A 22962-nucleotide genomic window follows, 5' to 3' on the forward strand; every position below is an offset into this window, starting at 1 on the left:
ACAATTGATAATAGGGATAGAGGTGTTACCTGCTACCTCACCTTTGCCATTAATTAAGAAGCATGTGTCTTCTCTCTATATATGTGTAAGCTGTTTATTCTCTGACACTTACATCACACTTACATCTTTTGTTTTTCTGTAAGTAATTTTACTCATTATACATGCGTATTTTTACCAACTTTGGCACTACATATATTTTGGTTCTGTGTATGTTTGATCTTTATGGGTTAGATGGCATGAAATGACCAGGAGGAAAGAGGAGTTATTATTCTTCCCATAAATATAGAACAATTTGATATTATTATCTTCCAACTCATCTGTTACCCATTTTTTTTTTACATAACCTCCATATATTTTGCATTTTAGAGTCTCATATTTTACAAACATGTTATACTGGTACATCCAAATCTCCATGGGACACTAGTCTTATATTAGTGTAACTAGAAAAGTCTTCAAACAATGTTTTCTTAAAAAATACCACTATGTTAGTAGGATATACCCAGTATGAATATATGACGTGTCAGTGCAAACATAAAATAAGTGAAAAATACTTAGGAGGTAGTACATATCCTTAATCTCTGCAGTCAGGACCTTGAAAAATGTATCCCTATGCATCTGAGGCCAGTTTAGTCTACAACTGGATTCCATTCCCTATTTAAGGCCTAACAGAGCATTAATAGTATCCATATCCACAGATGAATAAAGACATATATCTTTACCAAATACAACTCTGATATTTGAATTTATTTAAAAATAAATCTTAAAAAATATTTTATGTCTATAATAGATAAACCAGAAATAAAAAAAGATGAAGATGAACAGAATGGCATATATTAGTTATATTGTCCACTGATTTTAAGGAATTGTAAGTACAAGAGCCAAATGTTGCCCAGACAATTGTGCATACATCTGACATTTATGACTGCTTACACAATTTAGTTAATTTCATTAGAGAAGACTATAAACTCAATGGCTTACACATCATATGCATTTTTCATATTGCTCGATAATTTAAAAATGAAAAAATGAACAGGTTTATTGTTTTATCAAAGCCAGTGGCCTTGTGTTTACCTTCGGAAACAACCAGAGATGGACAAGGCACTCTTTGGAAGAGGCTAATGGCTCATCTTATTTATAAGAACTGTATTCTCATGAACCTTTAAATGTTTTTGTAAGCTTCCATCTTCTTATGTAATCTCAACATCCCAACACAGAAAATTTGGTTCAATCCTTGAGAGTGGTTAGCAATACCATCCAGTACAGGATAGTCCTTGTAATGACTACACATGATTACCTGTAAATCTCTGTCCCTATTAATTATTGCAACCTTTTACAGAGGGGGAAATGACAACAATCAGTTTGTACTGGCCTTAGCTTTTTCAGTGGATGAAGTCAACAGGAACCCTGATATTTTACCAAACATGTCTTTAACATTTGGATTTCTAGAAAGTGATTGTAAGTTCATGTCACAATTATATGATATCATTCAATCTTCTGTAAAACATCATTATAATGCACCTAATTATAATTGTGTTGAAACGACCATGTGTTCAGTGGTGCTTTCAGGACCTAACTGGGCAGAATCTTTAGTTGTTGGGAAAGCAATGGACCTCTATAATTCTCAGCAGGTGAGATTTTATGGGGTAGTTTTGCAAGTAATTCTGTCTCTATTGGTGCCAACAAGAGTGAAAAGGAGAAACAGACCTTACACTTATGTCAAACTATGTAGTTAAAGGGTACTATTCAGAGATTTTATGGGCCTTTCATATTTGCTTTTTTAATGTATAAATAAGTGAAGAGTTTATGGGTAAGGGAGTATTTAAAAACTCTGCAGAAAAATATGTTTAACAAATTATTTTAGTGCATGGGACTTCATGCTCCTTCCTGTGTCCCAGGTTGTTCAACTTACTTTTGGACCCTTCCATCCCACCCTGAGTGATGCAAAGCAATTTCCTTATTTGTATCAGATGGCCCCCAAGGACACATCTCTAGCAATGGCCATGATTTCACTTATACTTCACTTCAGCTGGAACTGGATTGGGCTGACAATCTCAGACAATGAACATGGTATCCAGTTTCTCTCATATTTGAGAAGAGAGATGGAATATAATACAGTCTGCTTTGCCTTTGTAAACATGATTCCAGTCAACATGCATTTATACATGTCAAGAGCAGAAATGTATTATAACCGAATCATAACATCATCCTCAAATGTAGTTATCATTTATGGTGACACAGACAGTACTCTAGCTTTGAGCTATAGAATGTGGAAATCTCTAGGTATACAGAAAATATGGATCACTACCTCACAGTGGGATGTCACTGCAAGTAAGAGCGACTTAACACTTGACTCATCTCATAGGACTTTAGCTTTTGCACACCACCATGCTGAGATTTCTGGATTTAAAACTTTTCTACATACGTTGAGTCCTCTAACCCCCAATGAATATCTGGCAAGTCTGGAATGGATGAACTTCAACTGTGAAGTCTCAGCTTCTAATTGTATGACACTGAAGAATTGCTCATCCAATGCCTCATTGGAATGGTTAAAATTACAGACTTTTGACATGGCTTTTAGTGATGACTATTATGACATATATGATGCAGTGCATATCGTGGCTCATTTCTATGAGAAGCTTTTTCAGACAATGGATAATGTGAAAGGATATCAATTTAATTGCTTGAAGGTACAGTCTTGTAAATTGGATGATATTTGGTGTCATTAAAGTCAGAGTCATTAATAGACTCTCTGATGTTCCATTCTAGTTGATAAGGAAATATTTTACCAGATATAAAGATTTCTGAATATTTTCCTCCTGAGAGAGTTAATCTAGCTGTTGGTATAAATCTCCAATGCAAAGGTAGTGAAGGGGGACACACAATTATCAAGGAAAATCAGTGGTTTTGTTAAGGAGCAACTGAATATAATCACCCCTGTTCTCATACTGGGAACATGAGAGTCCTTCTTCATTAATCCTTTAACTGATGGAAGATAAGCTTTTGCTTTTTAGTTGTCAAATATATGGTAAGCACTTTAGGGGATGGCTTCCTAAATTGTTATTAACTCATTCTTCCCCTACTCTAGGCTCTGGAAAACACAGAAAATCATCCTATGATTCTGTTCAGTACTTACATGTGCATAAACATATGTGGATGGATGGCTATCATTGTTTATGGGTGTGTATGTGATTGTTTCTGTGTATCTGAGTATATATCTGTTTTAATGTGTTTCTATCTGTCTGTATAGATGTCTGTTTGTACAAGTGAGTACAAATTTGGCTTGCATCAATTTTTCTGTAGGTGTGTACTTCCATGAGTATTTGTCAGTGCATGTGTCTACATGTGCCTATATGTGTGATTTCTGGGTATTTTTTATTTGATTGCACATATGTATATCTGTGACTCAGTGTGTCTGTGTATTTGTATATATATATATATATATATATATATATATATATATATATATGTGTGTGTGTGTGTGTGTGTGTGTGTGTGTGTGTGTGTGTGTGTGTGAGAGAGAGAGAGAGAGAGAGAGAGAGAGAGAGAGAGAGAGAGAGTGTCTGTCTGTCTGTCTGTCTGTCTGGATTTGAGCATAAATTTGACTTCATCAGTGTCTCCTTGTATGTTTGTATCTGTATATAACTATGAAATTGGGAGTGTATGTGTGAGCCTGTATATGTTTTTTTGTGGTTTTATTTTTCTGTGTGTCTGTTTGGGTGCATAAGTGTGATTTTGTGAGCCTATGTGTTCAAATGTGTGTCTTGGCTTACATATGTATGTGTGAGTAAATAGTATGTGGCTGTATTATGTATGTGCCTCTGTATGGATATTAGTGTGTGTCTCTGTGTATGCATATTTAATATTTATGTTTGGTATCCACATGTATGTCTGTATTTGTGTTTGGTAGTTTCCACTAAGTGAAATGCAATCCTAGAACCTCATGATAATTTAATTAGTCCACTTGATTTCATTGATATTCCTCAATTGTACACCTTCAATAAAGTTGTATTTTTGATGAAATCAGAATACATTTTCTGACTTCAAGGAAGGGCACAAACACTATAGAATGTTGTCTGTCTTTCAGCTGCACTCCATTCTTAGGAAGACCCACTTTGTCTATGTTGTTGGAGAAAAAATGATAATGAACCAGAAAGAAAAACGGCAGGCAGAATATGACATTTTCCAGATTTGGAATTTCCCAAATGGTCTTGGAATTAAGGTGAAGATTGGAAAGTTTAGTCCATATTTTCCACATGGTCAGCAACTCCATTTATATGAAGACATTATAGAGTGGGCCACAGGAAGTAGAGAGGTGAGTCTGACCTGAACCTTCTGATTTCCATTACACAGCATTTCCATTTGTGATTCCTTGTAACTTAATGAAATGAAATAGATTGTCACATTAGGAACCATTCTTTAGCCTCCTTTAGTGTGACTCTCCTTTTTACTTTTTCATATGATGTTTTATTAATTCTTTGTGGTTTTCAGACATTCATATATTGAATTGTTATCATACTAGACCACATTTCTCTCATTTAATATAAATTTAAAAATGTTTGTTAGCACTCTTTAATATTATTTCCAGTAAAATAAAATTCTCTTGGTACCAGTCTGATTACTACACAATGATTTTCCTCTTTTCTGCTGAACCTCTGACACCAGTGCTGAAAAACAGAGGCTAATTTTAAATGAGGATTAAATCGCATATATGCAAATCATTATTTTTATTAGAAAATATGTTTTAAGCTTTTTTACCAACAGATCCTAAACTGTCAACATCTCTATCCATACATAAACATAATATTTTCATGATGCACTTAGGTACTCTATGAATTATATAACCTTTTTCTTCTCTCCTTTTTCTTTTCTGTAGGTATGAGTGTTTTATCTGCATATAAGTCTGTACAGCACTGAATTGTGTGGTGCTTATGGACGCCAAAACGTGACTTGCCTCCCTTGGAACTGGAGATAATTTAGTGCTACAAAATGGGTACCAGAAATCAAATTTGAATCCTGTTCATGAGCAACAATAGTTATTGACAGCTGAGCCCTCTTTTCCAGCACTGAAGCTTATCTTGTAAAAGAAATTGTGATCTAGAGGAATATGTCTTGGTTCTATTCATTCTTTCATAGTTAACTGAAACAAATTAGAGTGTGTTTACTTTCTCATCTGTGCATCTGGAGGTATTTGTAGTAAAGAAACTGGCTTTTGAAAATTTATAAAGGGTATATTTCATTGTGGGTCAGAGGTATGTTACAGGTATGAATTCTGATATGGGTGGATTTAAGTTATCTAGTTTAAAATTTTCAATTATAATTTGGCTTTTTTGAAGGCGTTAACTTCAGGAAACTCTTAAAGTTTGATCTGAAGTTATATCTCATGTACATCAGATAGTATGAATTTTACAATTAATATTCCTTTTCACAGTGATTACGAGAGTCATTCTCAGGGAAAAGGACATGACAGCTTAAGGTACAACACTAAGCAGAATAGTCATTCAAAATGCAGCAATGAAATTTCATGTGTGTTCAAACCAAGCCTCACTTGATCATTACAAAGAAAGTAAACTGGAGGAATACAGATTGTTAAGAACAATGTAACTTGTGCTCTAGTCACAGATGTGCAATTTTCAATGCAGAAACAAATGTACAAAAATATGAATACATCAAAGCAACACAACTCCAAATGTTGCTATAGGCTTGAATGAGAGTATATGCAATGACATACTAAAGAAAGAATTCAAAGATCATCCTGAAACTCAGACATGACACAAATTACCTTTAGGAGAATGCAATGAAATCACAAAAGCTTGCATGTAATAGGAAACTGTGACAGAGGCATTCTAAATAATGGAAGGAATTCAATTTAAAATATGGAAAGAAAAGACAGAAGAAATCCAATAAGAATCTCTCTGAGAAGTCTCATTAAGACAATACTTCAATTTTAGGACAGAGTAGCAAGACTTGAAGACAAATCTGAAGAAACTACAAAAAACAAAAAATAAGGAAAAATGAAAGATATATGAGACAAAGAGTATATAATTAAAGAATCAAGTTTACAAACTACGGGCAGAAGAGAAAAAGAAGGACTTAGTTAGGCATCCAAAGTATGTCCAATAAAATGCAACAATAATTTTCCAAAACATTGGGATATGTAGTCATCTAGAGAAAGGAGATATTTAAATACCAAGCACATAGTATCAAAGAATATCCTTGCCCTGATAAATTTTACTTAAAATTTGAAATATGCAGGGTAAAGAGAGAAAATGGGAGGTGGCAAGATAGAAGCCCATTTCTAAAAAGTCCTGTGCAGTAGATTCCTTCATGAACTCTCTTAAAATAGGAGACTATCAGTGATGCAATTCAGTTATGGTCACAATTTTAACTCCCAGTCAATATAACTAGTAAAGTTATCCTTTATACTTGAAGGAGACTGTGATGACTGTTCTAGGGTAGAAAATTGACATCATGTGGAATTTACTAAAACCCAAATATGGGGGACCCACTATTTGGTTTAATTTGCCATAGGAAGATCACCTTGTGATACAGATTTTTGGAGAAGAAGACATGACTTATGCCGGGTGGTGGTGAATTGAAGGACAGCCATGAGTACAAAGATAAACCTTGTTTCTAAAAACAATAAAAAAATAAAGAAAAATGAACAGAAGAAGGAAATAAAGAAAAGGAAGACATGTCTTTAAGTTAGGATAATTTGTTATTTTTTGATTTAAAACAAAAATTTTATTCATTTTACATGCCAACCTTAGATCCTCTTCTCATCCCTGCTCCTGCTCCCTCAACCCCTGCTTAAACTTCCCTGACCCACCCTTCATCCCCTCCTCAAAAATAGTATGTTCTCCCCTGGGTGGACAGCAAAGACTGGTCTATTCATTTAACCTCTGCCTCAAGTGTGAGCAAGGTGTCCAACCATAGGTAATGAGATCCAGAAAAAAGCTCATGCATCAGCAATAGATCCTAATCACACTGCCAGGGGTCCCTCAAACAGACCCAGCTACACAACTGTCTCCCATATGCAGAGATCTACTCTTGCCCCATGCAGGTTCCACAGCTGTTAGTCTAAAGTTCATGAGTTCCTATGTGCTTGTTGAGTTGTCTCTGTAGATTTCCCCATTGTGATCTTGACCCTGCCTTGCTCATATAATCCTTCTTCCCTCTCTTCACCTAGACTCCCAGAGCTCGACCTGGTGCTTGGGTGTGTATCTCTGCATATGCTTCCAACAGTTACTAGACAAAGGCTCTATGGTGATGCTTAGGGTATTCACCAATCTGATTACCAGGGTAATCCAGTTCAGGAGCCCTAACCACTATTGCTAGTCATCTAATCTTGGGACATTCTTGTGGATTCCTGGGAAATTCCCTAGCACCAGGTTTCTCCCTCTTTGCTTTCTATCACTGCCCCAGCTAGACCACCCTGTTCCCGCATGTTCTCATCCCCCATATCCACACCTCTATTGTCCTCCACAGTTTACTCATGGAAATCTCCTCTGTTTCCCCTTCCCACAGTCATCAATGCATTCCTCTTATGGTCCTCCTTATATCCTAGCTTCTATAGAGATGTGGTTTGTAGTCTGATTATCCTCTGCTTAGTCTAGTATCTGCTTATGAGTGTCTACATACCATGTTTGTCCTTTTCAGTGTGGGTTACTTCACTCAGAATGATATTTTCCAGTTCCATCCATTTACCTACAAATTTTATGATGTCATTGTTTTTCACTGCTGAGTAATACTCCACTGTGCATGTATACCACATTTTCTTTATCCATTCTTCAGTTTAGGCACATCTAGGTTGTTTCTAGGTTCTAGGTATTATGAATAATGCTAATATGAATATATTTGAACAGTTGCCTTGAGGTAACTTGAGCATCCCTTGGGTATATGCCCAAGAGTGGTATCATTCAGTCCTGAGGTAGATTGACTCCCAATTTTCTGAGAATTTGCCATACTCTTTCCAAAATAGCTATACAAATTTGCAGTCCCACCAACAGTGAAGGAGTGTTCCCCTTGTTCCACATCCTCTCCAACATAAACTATCATCAATTATTTTTTTTTATCTTAACCATTCTGACAGATGTCAGATGGTATCTCTGAGTCATTTTCATTTTCATTTTCCTAATGATTAAGTATGTTGAGTAATATCTCAAGTGTCTTTCAGTCATTTCAGCTTATTCTATTGAGAATTCTCTGTTTAGATATGTAGACCACTTTTGAAAAATCTCCTTGTTTGGTATTTTGATGTCTAGTGTCTTGAGTTCTTTATAAAGTTTGGAGATCAGCCCTCTGTCAGACATGGGGTTGGAAATGATTTTTCTCATTCTGTAGGCTGTCATTGATTTGTCTTATATACTGTGTCCTTTGCCTTGCAGAGGCTTCTCAGTTTCAGGAGGTCCCATTCATTAATTGTTGCTCTTTGTGTCTGTGATATTGGTGATATATTTAAGGAGTGATGTTCTGTGCCAGTGGATTTTGGCTTTGCTCTACTTTCCCCTCATTTGCTTCAGTGTAGCTGGAGTTATTTGGGGTCTTTGATAAACATTGATTTTGAGTTTTGTACATAGTGATAGATATGGTTTTGTTTGTAATTTTTACACTTTAACATTCAATTATTCCAGCACCATATGTTGAAGATGCTTTCTTTTTTTCTTTGTACAATTTTGGCATCTTTGTCAAAAATTATGTGTTCATAGGTATGTAGATTAATGTCAGGACTTTAATTTGATTCAATTGGTCCACATGTCCATTTTTATGCCAATATAAAGCTGATTTTATTCTTGTAGGTCTATAATAGAGCTTGAAGTAAAGGATGATGATGCCTCCAGAAGTTGCTATATTGTACAGGATTGTTTTAGCTATGCTAGGTTATCTGGTTTTCCATATAAAGTTAAGTATTGTTCTATAGAGGTTTGTGAAGATATGTGTTGGGATTTTGATGGGGATTAAATTGAATATGCAGACCAATTTTTGTTAAAATTTTCTTTTTAAATGTTGGTTATACCTATCAATGAATATGGGAGATCTGTTCATTTTTTGATATCTTCTTCAATTTCTTTCTTCAAGGATGTAAAGCTCTTGTCATACAGGTCTTTTACTTGTTTAGAGTTGACCCATGGTATTTTATATTATTTGTGGCTATTGTAAAGGGTGGTGTTTTACAGATTTCTTTTTTGGACTTCTTATCCTTTGTGCATAGGAGAGCTACTATTTTTTTTTAATTAATCTTGTATCCAGACACATTATTGATGGTATTTGTCAGTTGTATGAGTTCCCTAGTAGAATTTTTGGGGTCATTTCTGTATATTATCCTATCATTTGCAAATGCAGAAAGACTGACTTCTTCCTTTCCTATTTGTATCCCCTTGATCTCCTCCTTTTGTTGTCTTGTTACTCTAGCTAGGACTTTGAGTACTATATTGAATAGATATGGGGAGAGTGGATAACATTGTCTTGTTCCTGATTTTAGTACCATTGCTTTCATTAACTGTCCACTAAATTTGATGTTTTCTGTTGGTTTGCTGTAAATTGCCTTTATTATGTTTAGGTATGTTTCTTGTATTCCTGATCTCTACAAGACCTTTACAATGAAGGGCTATTAGATTTTGTTAAGACTTTTTTTCAGCATCTAATGTGATGATCATGCAGGTTTTCTTTCAGTTTGTTTATATGATGAATTACATTGATAGATTTTTGTACATTGAACCATCCATGCATCTCTAGGATGAAGCCTACTTTATCATGATGGATGATTTTTTGATATGTTGTTGGATTTTTTGCCATTATTTTATTGATTATTTTTGCATCAATAAAGGAGATTGGTCTATAACTCTCTTTTGCATCTCTGTGTGGTTTCGCTGTCTGGGTAACTGTAGCCTCTTGGAAATAATTTGGCAAAATTCCTCGTGTTTCTATTGTGTGGAACAAATTGAGGAGTATTGCATTAGCTTTTCTTTGAGATTTTGGTAGAATTCTATACTAAAACCATCTGACCATAGGCTTTTTATTTTGGGTGGGAGAATTTAAATGATGACTTCTATTTCCATAGGAGTTATAGGTGAAATTAAATTGTTTATCTGGTCTTGATTTTATTCTTATATATGGTACTTATCCAGAAAATTGTCCATTTCTTTTCAATTTTCCAATTCTATGGTGTACAGGTTTTTGAAGTATGACCTGATGATTCCCTGGGTTATCTTATTGTCTCTTGTTATGTCTCCTTTTTGTTTCTGAATTTGTTAATTTGGATATTTTCTCTCTGCCTTTTAGTTAGGGTGGAAAAAAGTTTTTCTATCTTATTGATTTTCTCATAGAACCAGTTCTTTCTTTCATTGATTATTTGTGCTGTTCTCTTTGTTTCTATTTTATTGATTCCAGACATTAATTTGATTATTTCCTGACATCTACTTCTCCTGAGTGAGTTTGCTTCTTTTTCTTCTATAGATTGCAGGTACGTTGCTAAGTCTCTAGTGTGAGATATCTCCAACTTCATTATGTAGGCATTTAGACCTATGAATTTTCCTTTAAGTATTGCTTCTTAATGTCCCATAAGTTTGGTTGCATTGTACATTTATTTTTATTAAATTCTAGGAAGTCTGTAATTTCCTTATCTCTTTCTTGACCAAGTGATGATTCAGTTGAGCATTGTTCAGTTTCCATGAGTTTGTAGGTTTTCTGTAATTTGTGATGCTGTTGAATTTTATCTTTAAGACATCATTGTCTGAGAAAATATAGGAGATTATTCAATTATTTTTGTAACTGTTCAGATTTGCTTTGTGACTGAGTATTTGGTGACATACTTACAGAAGGATCCATGGGATGCTAGGAAAAAGGTATAGACTCTTCTGTTTGTGTGAAATATTCTGTAATTGTCTATTAAGTCCATTTGAGTCATAACATCACTTAGTTCCATTATTTCTCTTTCAAGTTTCTGTCTGGCGGACTTGTCTGTTGAAGAGAGTGCAGTGTTGAAGTTTTCTACTATTAGATTGTGAGGTTTCATGTGATATTTAAGCTTTAGTAATGCTTCTTTTACATGTGGGTGTCCTTGTATTTGATACATAAATGTTCAGAATTAGGACACCATATAGATGAATTTTTACTGTGATGAATATGTAACATACTTCTCAATCTTTTTTGATTAATTTTAGTTTGAAACCTATTTTTTTAGATATTATGCTACATCAGCTTGCTTCTTAGTTACATCTGACTGGAAAGACTTTTCCCAGCCCTTTTCTCTGAGATAATGTCTATCTTTGATGTTGAGGTGTCTTTCTTGTAAACAGCAGAAGGATGGATCCTGTTTTCATACCCATGTGTCTTTTTATAGGCAAATTGAATGCACTGATATTAAATGATTTTAATGACTAGTGATTGTTATTTCCTTTTACTTTTGGGTAGTAGTGTTGAGTGTTTCTCCTTTTTGGGGATTTGTTGGTGTGAGATTATCTATTGCCCATGTTTTCCTGGGTGCATCCAAATTTCATAGGTTGGATTTTTCCTTCTAGTGCTTTCTATAGGGTGGGATTTGTGAAGATGTATTTTTTGTATCTGGTTTTGTTATGGAATATCTTGTTCACTCTGTCTATGGCAATTGAGAATTTTGCTTGGTATAATTGTCTGAGCTGGCACTGATGGTCTTTTAGTGTCTGCATAATGTCTGTCTAGGAGCTCTGGTTTTCAGAGTCTCCATTGAGAATTCAGGTGATATTCTGATAGACCTGCCTTTAATGCTGCTTAGTATTTTTCCTTTGAAGATATTAGTACTCTTTTTCTTTATTCTGTAAGTTTAGTGTTTTGACTATCCTGTGGCAATGGGACATTTTTTTTTTTTTGGTCAAGTCTATTTGGTGTTCTGTAACCTTCTGGCAATTTTATAGGCATTTCCCCTTTTAGGTTGGGACAGTTTTCTTCTATGATTTTGTTTAATATATTCTTTGTGCCTTTGCACTGCTCTTCTCTCCTTCTTCTCTGCCTATTATTCTTAGGTTTGATCTTTTCATGATGTCCCAGATTTCCTGATAGATTTGTGTTATTTGCTGCCTTTAATGTTTCCTTTGACTATTGAATCTACTTCCTTTATTGTATCTTCAGCGCCAAAGATTCACTCTTTCATTTATTGCATTCTTTTGGTTATGCTTGCTTCTGTACTGCCTGTACATTTCCTCAGATTTTGATTTTCAGCATTCCCTCAGTTTGTGTCCTCCTTATTGCTCTATTTCAGTTTTCAAGTCTTGCACTAAGTCTTTCACCTGTTTGGTTGCTTTTGCTTGGTTTTCTTTAGGGAATTTATTGATTTCTTCCAAGTTTTTGATTCTCTTTTTCTTGATTACTTTCAGGAAAATTTTCATTTCCTCTTTAAAGTCCTTTATCATCTTAAAATATTTTTTAAGGTTGTTTTCTTCTGTCTCTTCTACTTTGGAATGTTCAGGTCTAGCTGATGTAGAACCATATGGTGGTGCTATATTGCTCTTTATGGTTTTGAGTATATTCTTATACTGAAGCTCGTGGTCCAGTTGGAACTGGTACACTATTTGTTTCAGGGAGCAGTTGCAGTCCTCAAGGGTGGATGGTTTTGGGCAGTGGATTGGGGCTTATAGTTTACTGTGTCCAATGAGGAGGTAGTAGTCAGCCTTGCTTGAAAGATTCCTCTTGCCTGCTGGTCTGTAACTGGGGCTGCAATAGGTAGCATGATGGAAGCAAAAGTGGTATTCCTGGGCTTAAAGCCTAGAGGTTAGGGTCATCAGGCATGAGAATAGACTCCAAATTGAGAACTTTTAAGATGGGAAAAACCATATCTCTTATCTGGAACTTAATCTGAAAAAACACAACACTAATCCTTATTATGTGATTCTGGAAAGCTCATGTTCATCTAGGGCTACACACTCTGTTGGATGTCTATATATGAACCTTGAAAAAGGAAACTTTTGTTCTTTAATTGATCTCACCTTGCTAGCAAGTCTGTTCTTTCACTGGCACAAGAAACTATTTATTTAAGATTCTAGTGTATACTGAAGATTAGCTGAGACTTTCAGTCTCATGGATGAAGAATTTTCTGTATTCTTGGTCTTTGCATTCCTATGCAGCAAATTTTGGTATCACTAAACTATAGTCTATAAGACATTCTAATAATTTGTATATATGTAGACATACATATACAGAAAAATAAAGAGACAGATTCATTTTCTAAGTTTTTTTTATTCCTGTGTACACTAAATAATAGACAGAAATATGTTCAACAATGACGATAAGTTATTGGAATTCACATTGATTCTTACAATGCTATGGAAACATGTGAAGAATATCTACACATGGAAAAGAAAATATATACAAATGATCAAGTAATACAAAGGCAACACTAGAACACGAGTCAGAAAAACAACTGTTAGAATAATATCAAATAATGCAATAACAATAATAGTCAATAATTAGCAAATAATTCTCAATAACAATTAACTGTTAATCTTCACATTCTCTAATCAAAATACACAAATATCAACATTGGTTTGTAAACCCAACAGTCATTTCTGCTTCCAGAAACTAATCTCACTTATAAACATGCAGAAATTCATTTTGTAATTATGAGATTTGTAGTGGGTAGCCATTCCAGCCTTGACCTGGAAGTTCCAACCCCCATTGAGTCTTCAGTAATGGTCATGCCTACAAGGCGGGGCTGAGAGAGGATTCTGAAGACCCAGGATCAAAACAAGAGGCCTATCTTGGATCCAGCACCCTGGACGCTGGAGGTAGACCAAGCAGAGTTCTCCAAAGAAGACCACTGGACTGTGCCGTACCTTTACCAGATTCTGCAACCTCGCCCATCATTTGTAAGTTACCCCACAAAATAAACCTCCCTTTTAACTATGTGGAGTGGCATTAATAATTTCACTAGTAGAGGTCAAAGAGCATTGAAGAAATGGTGCACAATAAAGAAAATTAGAGACTAAACACATTGATGTACATGGATGGAAAAATTATCAACTAAACACTAATTAATATAACTCAACAACACAACAGAAACACCTGTCCCTGTATCAAAGATTACACCATTCCAGGAATACAAGGATGGTTCAAGAAATATAGATCAGTAAATTAAATGTGGGACATAAATAGACTCAAGGATAGAAATAATTTATCATCCAAATATTGGCAGAAAGGGCTCTTATCAAAGGTCAGCATCCAGTCAAAGTTAAAATTCAACACAAATAACCTGGAACAATAGACTGAACACATCTAAACTTAATAAGGTTTCTTTTTTATTAATTAACAATTATTGTGCAGAGCAGTCATATTAAAAAGATTTTTCTAAGATAATCTTATTGACAACATTGTACTATATGAGGAAAAACTCAAAAAAATTCAATTAAAATCATTAGTGAGGCCATATGTATGTGGTGGATCATATCTTTAATCTGAACTCTTGGGAGGCTGATGCAAGCAACTCACTAACTATTGGTTAAATTATTAAGGCCACTCCACATAGTTAAAAGGGAGGTTTATTTTATGGGGTAACTTACAAAAGAAGGGATAGGTTGTAGGGTCTGGCAAAGGTATGGCACAGTCTGGCAGTGTTCTCTGGAACACCTCTGCTCAGTCTACCTCCTGCGTCCAGCATCCCAGAACCAAGAGAGAGAGACCTCCTCTTGATGTTGTGTCTTCTGCTTCCTCCTCTGCCCCGCCTTGTGGGCGTGACCATTACTGAAGCCTCAATGGGGGTTGGAAATTCCAGGCCATTGCTGGGATGGCTATCCACTACAACTAACTGTTTATATCCAGTCTGGCCTTGATAGCGAGTCCATGCAAGCTAAGTTTACATATAGAGACCATGTCTAAAAAATACATGGACAAAAATTGGATATTCTCTACTCTTCTTCAAAATAGTCCTTAATGTATTAGCAAGTACAAAAAGAAATTGTAAGCATTATAAACAAAAAAGTAGGGAAGAAATGTGCCTGGTGACAGCATATATTTTAATTCCAATATTCAGGAGAAAGGAAACACAGGTCTCTGTGGTAACTATGCCATCCTAGTCTATAACAGGCGTGGAGGTCTCCCAGCAGTACATTGTGACGCCCTCTTTCCAGAAAACTACAAAAGAATAGGAAGATTTATAGTTAACCGTATTATGGAGAATATGAAAGGCCCAGTGCATAGGAGACACTGCAGTTTCCACACAGAACTCTGTACTGAAGAAAGGATGCAAAGTGAAGACAACAATCAGCAGCTTTCTGAAGCAGCATAAAGATCCCTCTAAGCAGGTTGTTGATGAAATAAGACTTCTCAATTTTAAACTTTAAGAAACCCTTTAATTAAGGTTAAATAAGCTAACTTTTATTCAGGTTCCCCAGTACTTAGAGCTTTTGAAAAGCATTTTCACCTCAGGAAACACTCCACCTTCCTGTTCAATTCATGTCAACTCTGCACTTTATGACCACAAATGGACCAGGCTCTGCCATTTACCTGTATTTTTTATACTCTCTTTTTTCATGCTTTTCAGTGCTACTTTTATTGGATTTCCAGTATGCTGAGATATGAGGAGTTACTTTCTGTTTCAGATGTCCATTAGTTCTAGCTTGCTATGCTATTTATATGATGAAACACAGATTTAAAAAAAAAGTGAAGAGGAATGGTAGATCAGGCTCATGTCTTACACTCAAGGGAAGACAAAGCAGGATTCTGTGGTCTACAACTAAAGCTTAGATCCTTATGAAAAAATATATTCTTACTAGCTTACTGTGCTTGATTTCTCATAAGCACTGCCTAGGGACAGCAATGCCTATAGTGTGCTAAGTACTCACTCCTAAATCTAGTACCAATTATTAAAATGTATTGTAGGTAGGATGACAGGCTAGTTCAATGAATAGGACTTTTTTAGTTAAGGTCCCATTAACTTTTTAATATGCTTTGTGGTAAGTTGTCAAAAATCATCTAGGAAAACTTGTTTGCAAGCATCATCTGTTTGGGCACAACAAACAACCTATTCTTTTCCCTAAATTTCTAGCAGTGTGAAGCTACTCATCTTTATATTAATGTTTCTACACATTGGTAAATATGGTTTTATATAATATTCTAAGTGAAATGTGATCACTCATTTTATGTGTATGTGAATGTGATCACTTGCTTATTTCACTATGCTCATATAATGTGGATATGCATGGAGTAGGTAAAACTACTGATAACAGCATGTGTCTAATTTTCCTCAGATGTTGCCCTCAGTGTGCAGTGCTGATTGTGGTCCTGGATTCAGAAAATTCTGGCAGGAGGGAATGACAGTCTGCTGTTTTGATTGCAATCACTGCCCAGAAAATGAAGTTTCTAATGAGACAAGTGAGTGTTTGCAGCTAGATAAATTCTTTACATTGATCAGGATCCCTAATCCACATGAGCATGATCAAAGTATCTACTTCACAAATCAAATACATCACTTTCTTATGTTCAATTTGATAAGAATGTGATGAATAATAGCTTGTCCTCAAGTAAGACCCTTTGCCCTGACATACAGCTTTGACTCATTGAAAATTCATGGCATGTGTCATATTCTCAAATAAACACTTTTGATTATCAAACTGCAGTGTGAGGGAATTCTACACAATATCTTTCCTAGTGTGATTATCTCCTCTAAAATTACATGTAGATTATATTCCACTTATGAATCTTTAATAAATAATTTTTTTCATATTGTATGTGTGTATGTCACCCTACATAATTTTATAGGCACCCTGTATGTGGTGGGATCAATGGAGAACAGAACAGGGCATCAGAGCCACTGAACACTATTATATTGGTACTAGGAACCAAATGACAGTCCGCAGTAAGATTGATGGAGACAGGAATAATTACTTGTGAAATCATCAGAAACCATTTAGAATGAGACAGATAACTTCAAGAAATATCCAAGGTCTCCCTCTCAGTGTATCAATGTGACTTGAAATCTAGGGAAGTAAGAATAAGAGATGGCACCTGATGAAGAAAATAGAGTCCTTTGTTCAATATTTTATACACATCACTCATTTAATAATGTCACAAAATAAGATTAAAATTGTTTTGTATGAAAGCAACTACCCACATTATCTAAATGGTGTTGTCACCCCCACAGCACTTATTCGTTAAATGATTATTTGTTTAGAGTTGGCTGCATGCAAATGGCTGATTGTTTTTCTCTTCTATTGCCTGTCACCATATACAATGAAATTAAAATCTCTGAAGGACACCTGTGGCCAGTAATATGCCACAGCAATTAACTCCTTTTCTACTAAAGCTGATGATGAGTTCATCCCTATATAGTAGGAAGAGATAGCCAACTCCTAGATGTTGTCTTCTGACCCTCATGCACTCACACCTCCAACAGTCACTTAATTAAACCAAGTCTAGTGAAATGATCTTAAATGTAACAATATACACAAGTAATGGGTATTTACAATGATAAATAAAGCAAAACTTAGGCAAAAATTATTTTATTATTACTCTAATTATGTGTATGTATGTGAGATGAGTGGTTTTTTTGTGCCCAATTGCAAGTGTAAGTAAGAAGCATCCAAAGCCTCTGTAGTTAGAGTTACAGCCAGTAATGAATGACCTGGCATGGTTGTTGGGAACAGAACTTTGTCTTCTCATTTGTGCCAACTTTCCAGTTGCTTGATCACGTTAACTAATTTTGTGTGTCCTTAAATTTATTGTTCTACATAATAAGACTTAAACTCTAGAAGCACATCATGACTCTCTTCAATTATCCACTGATTCAAAGCAATTGGAATCTTATTTCATAAACATGCCAAGGTAGAGATTCCAACTTTTGAATGGAATCCTATTTCTCAAAACAAACATTCTATGCTATCACTCTTGCTTGAATGTTCAAGTGTTGAGTTGTTCATGGTGTTATATCAATAACTCCTTCACATTGGAGGATATTTGCAGAGTCTGGGTCTCATATAGTTGAGAATTATGGGAAGAAGATGGTGCTTGTTTCTTACCAAGGGTGATGGAATCAAGATGTAGGTCTTTTTACTTCTAAAAATATACAGAGGTATCCACCTTGAGTGATATGGTTGCTGTTTCATATAAACAAGCCTTGGGAACACAGGGTCCTAACTGCCAGATGAGCCCTCAACTGAGGGAATGTTTATTTAAGGTATTTAATTATTTTTGCATTTTCAAACATCAAAATTATGTAACTTGCTTCTATCATTTCATTCTCTCTGCTTACCCTGTATAAATTGAATCACTCTCATATTCATGAGCTCTTTTGGTACTCTACATGTACACACACATATAAATCTTCACATACACACACACACACACACACACACACACACACACACACACACACACAACTTAATTATTCTGAAAGGATTTTAGTCCGACTAAGAGTGGCCAACAAGTCTCTATCAAATCTTATCCTTTTCCGACATTCTATTAGCCTTGCTATGGACCATTAGATTACTGTGGTAGTTTGAATAGGACTGACCCCCATAAGATCATAAGTTATAGTGTGTAGCTGTTCTTGCTATGACCTCGAAGCTCCACCCTCAGTGATGTAGCAGGCAACAATTATACTTGCCTATGATCTTGAAGTGCGTGTTCCTGGGGAATGGCCGCTTGTGTCCCTTAAGACTTGGGATGCACATTGGCAGCTCTCTTTGCTCCCTGGTGGTATCAGATAATGGGATGGACCAAGCAGATCTGATGGAAGAACAGAGTGGGAACATGCGTCACATTTCCAGGATCCTGAGACAAATTCCTGTATTTTGTCTTGTGATGTTTCTTTCTCAAATAAATTCCTTTTCCCTTAAAGCAAACTTGATGGATTTCTCCAATTATCTGGTGCCCAGTGTGGGACATGAACCCACAACCCTGGGATTAAGAGTCACATGCTTTACCAACTGAGCTAGCTAGGCAGACTTCATAGATTTATCTAATTAGCAGGTGTCATCTTGTTGGAGAAGGTATGGTCTTTTTGGAGGAAGTTTGTCACTCTGGAGGCAAAAATTGAAGTCTCAGATATACTCAAGCCACACCCAGTGAGTCAGTTTATTTCTGTTGTCTATGGATTAATGATGTATAATTCTAAAGTACTTGTACTACATTGGGTCTGCCTACATACCACCATGTCCCACTATGATGATAATGAACTAAATATTCAAACTATAAGACACCACTTAAATGTTTTTTGTTATAAGAGTTGCCAAGGTCATGGTTTCTCCTCAAAGCAATATAAACACTACCAAAGACATTTACATTTTTTTGTTTGTTTTTCCTAGACGGGGTTATTTTTTGTAGCCCTGGCTATCCAGTAACTAGTTCTGTAGACCAGAATGAATTTAAACTCACAAAATTCTGCCTGTCTCTGCCTCTCAATTGCTAGGATTCAAGGCATGAAACATCACCTACAGGTTGACAATTATATACTTAAAGCTAGTCACCAAGGTCTTTTCCATCATTTGCACACTTCCTACTCATGAGGCTATCAAGGTCTAGCTATCAAAGTATTGAAATAAGGCTAGCCACAGCCCTGTGGCTGTCTTAATTAACCTGACTAGAAAATTAATCACTTTATACTAAAATGACCTTCCCCTTTACCTTTATAGATCACTATTTTCTTACAAGCCATGTCTGTTTACTCTCTTTCCAGAGTCACTTCCTTATATTCCAGCTGAATACCTGTCCCCATCTCCCATGTTCCTTTTCCTTCTCCCTCATCATCTACCTCCTGACTGTCTCTTATTTACTTGCCATTCACCTCTGAGGCAAAAAAAGTTCCTTTGTGCTGAGAACTTGATCGTGGGGTGTCTTTTGCTGGCTCCAAGGTTTGCTAATGAATCTGTTTAGTGTTGCTTCTATGTCAATGGTTTTAGACTGACAAATTCATACTGAAAGATGTATTACAGGTCTTGTTACAGTAAAAGACACAGTCCCCATCTATCATACAGATAGCATTCATAAAACAGAAAGAAAGAAATCATCCATGGGATCTGAGACTTTAAAATATATTCTGTGTAATACAATGGATAATGATTTCAGCTTCTGTTACTTAAAAACATTAAGTCACTTTATCATAGCATCCAGAACGTACTGAAAATACCTTTGCTTTTCTTATTAGATAAAAAGATTGTATCATGAACACACAGGTAAATATACAATATAATGATGGTTTTGTTTCCTTACAAATAAATATAATGAATGAATATAGTGAAATTGAAGCATTGCCATGCAGAAAATTCTTTCACCAGCATCCTCAGGACAAATGCAGACATGGGCCTGCTTCTGCAACACACTTAATTGAAATATCTTGTCTCTAAAAATGGTGAAACTGCTCTAATCATTCTTTCCTTTCTCCATCAGATGTGGATCAGTGTGTGAAGTGTCCAGAGGACCAGTATGCCAATGCAGAGCAGAACCAGTGCATTCCCAAATCTGTGGTCTTTCTGAGCTATGAAGATCCCTTGGGGATGGCTTTGACTTTAATGGCCTTGTCCTTCACTGCAATCACAGCTACGGTTCTTGGGATCTTTGTGAAGTACCATGACACTCCTATTGTGAAGGCCAATAACCACAGTCTCAGCTACACCTTGCTCATCTCACTCCTCTTTTGTTTCCTGTGTCCTTTTCTCTTTATTGGCCATCCCAATGCATCTACATGCATCCTGCAGCAAATCACATTTGGAGTTGTATTCACTGTGGCTGTTTCCACTGTGTTGGCCAAAACAGTTACTGTTGTTCTGGCTTTCAAAGTCACAGCCCCTGGAAGAATGATGAGGTTCCACCTGACTTCAGGGGCACCCAACTATATCATTGGCATCTGTACCCTTATCCAAACTATTCTGTGTGCAATCTGGCTAGCAGTTTCTCCTCCATCTATTGGCACTGATGCACACACTGAGCATCGCCAAATCATCATAGTGTGTGACAAGGGCTCAGCTACTTTATTCTACTGTGTCTTGGGATATCACAGCTCCCTTGCCTTAGGGAGCTTCATTGTGGCTTTCTTGGCCAGGAATCTCCCTGATACATTCAATGAAGCCAAGTTTCTAACCTTCAGCATGCTGTTGTTCTGCAGTGTCTGGGTCACCTTTCTCCCTGTCTACCACAGCACCAAGGGCAAGGTCATGGTGGCTGTGGAGGTCTTCTCCATCCTGGCCTCAAGTGTTGGACTTCTGGGATGCATCTTTTTCCCCAAGTGCTACATAATTTTGATAAGACCAGAGAGAAATTCTCTTCAAAAGTTAAAGGACAAAACATCTTTCTGAACTGACATTTTCCTTAATTGAAACTGACAATTTGAGTGTTGGTACAGAACCACCTCTTAGGATACAATGCAAGATGCATGCATTAGCTTATGACTCTCAACCTTTCTTCTAATGATGATGCCAATAATTATCATAAATACTGCTTTTCTTTACAATGTCTATTATAAGATTTCAATCAACCACTCATTCCACAAGACCTGGCTATTAGACAATATTCCACTGTTCAAGGTCTCTTCTTTCTCTAATACACAATAATATTTCTAATTAACTGTGTTCTTCTTTTGATGTCTGAGTAAATATGAGACTTTGATAGCACAATGGTGAAACTAAACACAGTGTGTTGTTCTCACACACAACCTGTCCATAACCGCACTTTTCCCCACATTCACCATGCCTCTATTAACCTTCCAAAAAAGAGATAGACTCCAAAAGTAAGAAACCAAAGATGCCAAAAATATATATAGTAAGACAGGGCAAAAATAACATTTCCTTAAGTTTTTGTCAGCAATTTGAGTTTCCTCTTTAGTGAATTCTGGGTTTAGGTCCCTATTGCATTTGAAAATTGGATTATTTGGTTTTTTGAGACCTAGTCTCTTGAGTTCTTCATGTATTTTGGATATAAGACCTCCATTAGATGTGGAGATGGTAAAAGCCTTGTTTCCATTCCTTAGCCTGCTGCTTTGTATCAAGGATATTGTCCTTTGCCTTAGAGCAGATTTCATCTTCATGAGGCCCTGTGTGATAATTGTTGGTCTCATGGTGTGCACTAATAATGTTCTATTCAGAAATTCTTCTCTAATTGCAATAACTTCAAGGTTCTTTCTCTCTTTCTTTTCTACTAGGTTTAGGGTATCTGCTTTTATGTAAGGCACTTGATGCAGGATGTCTTCTATGTATAGACATTGGTTGAAGATGCCTTATTTTTTCAAATGTGTATTTTGTTTCTTATTATCATAATCAGGTGTCTGTGTGTGAATTTATCTCTCGGAGATCAGTCAGATACCAGTGATCACTTGGTCCTTTATATACTAACACTATGCTGTTTTGATTACTATATCATTTTTCAAATTGAAATCAGGAATGGTCTATCTTCCAAAAATTTTAATTAATTTTTCATAATTATTTCAGTAATTCTATATTTTTGTTGTGGTTTTCCTCTATGAATCTGATATATTTCTCTGAAGATATACGAAAAATTGAGTTGGAATTGTCCACAAGGTTAGTGAAGTTTGCCTGTAATGTTGCTGTTTGAATTCCAAAATTTTTATATTTTCAGAATTATTTCACTTTTGGTCAATTTTTTTATTGATTTCATTTCAATTTTAAGATCTTGAACTGTTTTTATTTACTTCCTTTTTTGTGTTTTCCTAGATTTCTTTTTCATTCATCATGACCTCAGCTTCCCCTTCCTCCACTCCATCCTGTCCTACTCACTACACTCCTACACTCTTCACTAGATGCATGGCTTCACATTTTACCTTCATAAAAGGGCAGGCCTTCCAGGGAGGTCAAGAAAACATAGCATAACAAGTTTCAACAAAACTAGAAAAATTGGTTGGGGATTTAGCTCAGTGGTAGAGCGCTTGCCTAGCAAGCCCAAGGCCCTGGGTTTGGTCCTCAGCTCAGGAAAAAAAAAAAAAAACCCTCATATCAAGGCATCTTAATAGGACGAAAAATGTCTCTAGAGGAAACAATATAGTCAAAGACACCC

General features: G+C 35.9%; 1 protein-coding gene across 1 annotated transcript; it reads left to right on the top strand.

The window, feature by feature from the left end:
* Nucleotides 1–1370: 1370 nt before the first annotated feature.
* LOC118576081 (vomeronasal type-2 receptor 116-like) lies at nt 1371–21251 on the top strand. The gene is made up of 5 exons (XM_036176477.1): nt 1371–1628; nt 1896–2687; nt 4085–4312; nt 16212–16341; nt 20347–21251. Exons 1-5 carry the CDS (start codon nt 1422–1424, stop codon nt 21249–21251), a joined length of 2262 nt encoding a protein of 753 aa, XP_036032370.1. The 5' UTR covers nt 1371–1421.
* The last annotated feature ends 1711 nt before the right edge of the window (nt 21252–22962 follow it).

This window comes from Onychomys torridus, unplaced genomic scaffold, assembly GCF_903995425.1.
Source record: "Onychomys torridus unplaced genomic scaffold, mOncTor1.1, whole genome shotgun sequence".
Taxonomy (NCBI): Eukaryota; Metazoa; Chordata; class Mammalia; order Rodentia; family Cricetidae; genus Onychomys; species Onychomys torridus.